The sequence below is a fragment of the Sinocyclocheilus anshuiensis genome, unplaced genomic scaffold, assembly GCF_001515605.1.
Source record: "Sinocyclocheilus anshuiensis isolate Anshui unplaced genomic scaffold, SAMN03320099.WGS_v1.1 scaffold86, whole genome shotgun sequence".
NCBI lineage: Eukaryota > Metazoa > Chordata > Actinopteri > Cypriniformes > Cyprinidae > Sinocyclocheilus > Sinocyclocheilus anshuiensis.
The window spans coordinates 542,720-548,527 of NW_015547662.1; the positions used below are offsets into that span (position 1 = coordinate 542,720).

Sequence of the window (5,808 nt, forward strand, 5' to 3'; positions counted from 1 at the left end):
CCTGAGGGGTGCTAGGAGGCTGAATCCGCCTCGTCCCCCTACCGTCCCTTCATGGGACCTCCCCACTGTGCTGAGGGACTTGAAGGGCCCCGCTTTCGAGCCGCTACAGTCTGCCAACATTAGGTTGCTATCGCTGAAGACTGCCCTGCTTCTAGCACTGGCATCAGTAAAGCGAATAGGGGACCTGCAGGCGCTCTCTATTAGCCCTGCCTGCCTGGAATTCGGGCCTAACGACTCTAAAGTCATCCTGAAACCAAGGCACGGTTATGTACCTAAAGTGCTCTCCACTCCGTTCAGAGCACAGGTCATTACGCTCTCCACGCTTCCTCCAACTGAAGAGGACAGAGAGCTATCTCTGCTCTGCCCCGTCAGAGGTCAGAGATTCCCGCCAGTTACGGGAATACTCTGGAACGATTAACCAGGCCGGGTGTAACCTAGAGAGCTCAGCCCGTCTTAGCCTTGGGTTATTGTTGACTTCTGTATGATCATTGGTTGCTTATGGAAGTTTATACCTTTAGTCGTTCCACTACATTAACACGGCGTGATTGTACTATGTTCCCATATGCGTCTTAAGCAAGATGCAGTACGAGTGAAGTATCGAAAGGGAACGTACTTGGTTACTAACGTAACCTCGGTTCCCTGAGATACGGGAACGAGTACTGCGTTGCTGGCCATGCTATGTAGCTGCACGATTCAGTCGTGGTAAACCTCGGATGCAGAGGAGCTGTTGGGCTCGGTGAATGACCCCACCCCCTCGCTATCATCCGCACCCAGCGCTACCAAAGATGGGATGGATGCCGAGCTTCTCCGTATCCTCTCCAAAGCGGTTGAAGAGCTGGGTTTAGAGTGGTCTCCGCCAGAGGAGCCCTCTCGCAGCCGTCTGGATGAATGGTTCCTGCTAGGGCGCCGCCAGGCCCCTCGTCAGCGTGCTTCTCCGTTTTTCTCGGAGGTCCATGGCGAGCTCACCAGATCATGGCACGCTCCCTACTCCGCCCAGGATGGGGTCAGATCTCGCCACGGCCGGACCGCCCCTCAAGCAGCCTCTCTTACACCTCTTGACACCTCCGGGTGCAGAGGGAAATGTGTTTTGCGCGAACAACGGGTCCGTTCATGCGCCCAAGCATTCAACCGCTGTGATAGTGGAAAAAATAATAAAACACAAACATTTTCAAAAAGAGAGCAAACTTCCTCTTCCATTACTCGTAAGTGTTCTGCCCCCGTGCGGCCAGTCACCCGAGTTAATTGCGCTCAGAGGTGATGAAATTGCTGGCAAAAGGAGCCGTGGAAAAGGCTGAATCCATCTCGTCCCCTTACCGTCCCTTCATGGGACCTGCCCACTGTGCTGATGGCCTTGAAGGGCCCCACTTTCGAGCCGCTACAGTCTGCCAACATTAGGTCGCTATCGCTGAAGACTGCCCTGCTTCTCGTGCGTCTTAAGCAAGATGCAGTACTCGTTCCCGTATCTCAGGGAACCGAGGTTACGTTAGTAACCGAGTACGTTTCCATTCAGTTTACTGATTGTGTGCATATGAGACAGAAGTAGAAAGGACAGAGGTTGGTTTGTGTCTGTAAATGCTTACGCGGTGAGTTTGTGGTGAATTTAGTTTGTATGCAGTGTCTGCAAAGGCTTGATTTGCAGCTGCAGACTTCCTATATACCCTTTGATGGATGAGTATGTATCAATTACAGCACACTGGACAGCTCACAGTGCTGAACGCACTGAACAAGACATCTGCATCATTTCTGAAACATAGAGTAGGTGTATATGTAGTCGTGCTTCCTGTTTGTTTGAAGACGTATTAAGGGAAGCCACATCTGTATTAGGACCTCGCAGACATATTTAACAATTTACACCACATGTTCACTCAAATCATGTTCAGATTTTAATATTATTTTTAATCATTTTCAAATATTTATAAACATTTGCAAACATCTGGCAAATATCATCTCTGGGCTAGGATTTTCCACCCACATGTTTATCAACTAATTAACTAATGGTCACTGAGTAAATTTAATGTAGGCTGTACTTTGTTCTTGAGGTTTTCTAAAATGGGGAAAAATGTTGCTATATGGTTTCAGTGCTTTCTATAATTTCCGGTCTAGCACAAGTTTTACCATAAAAAGAATGGGGCATATGCATGGCTCTTCACTCTCCTTTAATTTTCAAAAACCTGTTCCTTTATACTCCCATAAATCTATTTGACCCATAAGGACCAGTAAGTCTTGCTAACTGTCACGATCTCCAGCTGGAGTGCCCATGAACTCCACCAGAGGGCGCTCCACCCCTGACTCTTGCCACTCTACCCTGGACTACATGTACCATAATCCTTTGCCCGGACTCAGCATCCATTGCAATCACCTGTTTCTCATCACCCCATCAGTCTCACCCTATTTAAAGCCTGGTTTTTCACTCATTCATTGCTTAGTCTTGCAAGTGTCTCTCTGTTGTTCTTAGTCTTTGTTTTCTGGTTCCTTTGTTGTGTTTAAAATCTTTGCCTGGCTTCCTGGTCGCCCTTATTGTCTAAAGTTTTCTGCCCTGATCATATTTGTTTGGACTGACTACCCTGTTTACGACCTTATGCCTGTTTATGGACTATGGCTTTGGATTACCCCTGAAATAAACTGCATTTGGATCCTCAATCTTCGTGTTCCTGTGCAGATCGTGACACTAACATTGCACTTATATTTTGTAGTTGGACATGATTTATTGATCTTCACTTGTATTTTGTTAAATTACACTTAAAGACTGTCTCGTATGTTTCTGTCTCATAATTTAATGTAGCTAATTTCAGCTTGATGGACATCTGTCAGTGTCAGTTTAACAATAGAGCATTATCAGCAGTTATTTGAGCAAGTACTTCTCTCCTTCAAATACATGCACTCTAACCTACACTCAAAACCACACAAAGGTAACGGAAACATTTGTGCCTGCTGACTAATGATCAACTAAGAGATGTGAAGAGAGAGTCTCATGACGTGTTGCAAATGTGAAGTGTTTGTAAGCGGTCTGAATGAAAAACTTGTGGGTTTCCTGTTTTGACATGTTTAGATGTTGAACTGAACCTATTACAATAAAACAAAGAACCTCATGAATTTTGCAGGTGAACTTTGATTCAAAATACTAGACACTCATGACAGGCATGAACTGACTGACTGATTGCATGTGAAATGTAAAGTACAAAGTGTTTCAAATAAGGATGTTAATCTGCATGTCTGAACCACAGATATTGCTGAACATATCTATCACATAATCTAAAGTAATCTTGAACATTTCAATTTTTATGAACCAATCAGGTGGCTGATCACAATGCCAAATCAGAGCCAAAAAGTCTATAATTGTAACTGGTGAGTGGTTAAAAGTGCTATCATGCTTCTTACATCCAAACAACAGCTCAATTTACTGCCAACCCCTCATGAAGAAAGCCATTTTAGGTAAAATTTTCCATTGACATGAACCAATCAGATGAGAGCTGACGTCTACATTGAGACCCTCACCAGTGTCAGTTATTCACAATCACCCATTAAGATGGAGAGGTCAAGCATTGCTCTCATCGTGCTCATGTGTAAGAAAAAATATACTTTGTCAGTAGTTTTTGAGAGTTTTTTGAATGACAGTGTCATTACTGTGAATATTTTTGTATAATTGTACAATTTGAAGTGTTTTTTAAAGTTGTTTTGTGCTTTTATAGTTTTACTGTTCCATCAGACAAGGATCTATGGAGAAGAAGTGGAGATGAAAGTCAGACCAGGAGACAACATCACTCTCTACTGTGACCGCTCTTTAACTTACGGTTCCCTCATCGTATGGATAAGAAACTGCTCTCATGAAAATCAACCCTCTCTCATAATAGATTTTACGAAATGGGAACTGAAGATATTTCAGCGTTTCAGCTCTATATACAACCGCTACAGTAATTCTTATGATCTACATATTACTAACATTAGTGTCTCTGATCTGGGACTGTACTACTGTGCAGAACTAGAGAATAAGGTAAATAAAGATGAAAAAGGCATCATCTCCATATCAAATGTGTACTATTATGGAAACCGAACAACTCGTCTCTCTATGGAAGGTAAGAAAACACTTCTGTAAGTCATTATTACATTGTGTAATTCTGAAGAACTTTACCTTTCTCTGTGAAAAAACAAGATGAACAGAACAAAAATATGTGTATTAATACATTTGTGTTTATGTTGAACAAGTGACTTCCTGTTCTGAACCCTCTGCACCTCCTGACTGTGTGCTCTGCTGGACGCTGCTGTTCAGTGTGTGTCCGGTGTGTGTTCTCCTCTCTTCACTCCTGTCCTCTATCTGTGTTTTCTGCTTCTGTCAGGCTCAAACTACAGGTAACTCATTTCCTTGACACCATTTTTCCAATATAAAACCTAATGTTTTTGCGCTGAAAAAAAGTGGTAACCTAAAAATAAGGATAGGAAATATAAATTTAAGGGAAGCTGTATTACAATTATACAGCAATATTTATGTATTTAGATGGCACTGACATTTTTATGTGTTTAAGAGCACATGTGCGCTGAAGTTCCTGTGTTTAGACCTGCATTATTTTCTCATTTTACTGGCATATATTCATATGATATTTAGGTTCTGCATGGAGTGCAGAGATATTCACAGCGGATGTTAATAAGGTATCTATATTATTATTTGTTTTCTGTAAATTTTCAAGCTTTCCCTAGTGAAAAATAAATATACTAAAATGTATTTGAAATACATTTATTTCATGCTAAGTATACTACAAATACATTTACATTTTTATGTACTAAATAAAAATACCCTGCAATTGTACTTTTGGTAAACTGGTATACTTAAAGTCTGCTAAATTGGACTAATTGAAACTCATTTTGTGCTTAATACACTTTAATTGTGCGGAAGTAGTGCTGAAGTCCAACTAAAGATATACTGAAGTATATTTGATTATGCTAAAGTGGAACTATTGCAAGTATACTTTAGCTATACACTTTAAATATCTTGCATTTAAAGACCGATATTATTCAAAGATCATACAGTCCTTATTAATAGTGACATTAAAACACATTTTAGGCTTAATATTAAGTATGCATTGTGCATAAGTAGTACTCCAAATAAAATTGAATTATAATTATTATATCAGTGAGTCTCGAGCGATATTTCAATAAATATGTTAATAGATTTGAACTATAATTAGTATGAAATAAATGTATTTTAAATATATTACTTTTTCACTAGGGTTGCAATGTCAAAGTTTGTCTCGTGCATCTCCTATTCATTTCAGGGGGATTCTATGGAGAATCATCAGTGTGAGATGAGTAAGATGGGAAAGATCTGCCTTCACACTGAAGCCTCTTATAGACTATTGACCTCTTCACATCCCTATGCCAAGATGTGATTCTGCCTGCTCAATTTATACATACTACTGCAAACTTACTGCCTACTATTGATCACTCTTTTTGTGCTCAGCAATTTCAGATTTGATTCTGAACTTGTGTTTTTCTTAAGCATGCTTTTTTAACTACATTTAGTATGCATGCATACACATGCAACAAACTTGGAACACATTTTTTAATAGAATTACACATTTACATATGTAATTTTCCATAAAGCAAAACATATTCACAAAAGGTAAATCACTTTTAAAAATGTTGAAATAAAATACTAGCAAAATAGAAAAAGGTTTCCAGTTTTAATTTTGCTATTAAATGTTATTTGCCCATTTTCTGCTTGTAAATGTTATTTTCATTATAAAATAACAATAATTATATTTTTTAGAGAGAGAGAGAGAGAGAGACTTCAAATAATAATTAGGTGTTTATTAG

At 40.0% G+C, this 5,808-nt stretch overlaps 1 protein-coding gene across 1 annotated transcript in view; it reads left to right on the plus strand.

The window, feature by feature from the left end:
- The window catches only part of LOC107702323 (uncharacterized), a 26,560-nt gene extending 21,036 nt beyond the window's left edge, over nucleotides 1-5,524 (plus strand). The window contains exons 4-5 of the mRNA XM_016504598.1: nucleotides 4,601-4,644; nucleotides 5,268-5,524. Coding sequence (XP_016360084.1) covers nucleotides 4,601-4,644; nucleotides 5,268-5,381 — 158 coding nt within the window. The 3' untranslated portion in view covers nucleotides 5,382-5,524. The remainder of the gene's footprint in view (nucleotides 1-4,600; nucleotides 4,645-5,267) is intronic.
- Nucleotides 5,525-5,808: the final 284 nt, after the last annotated feature.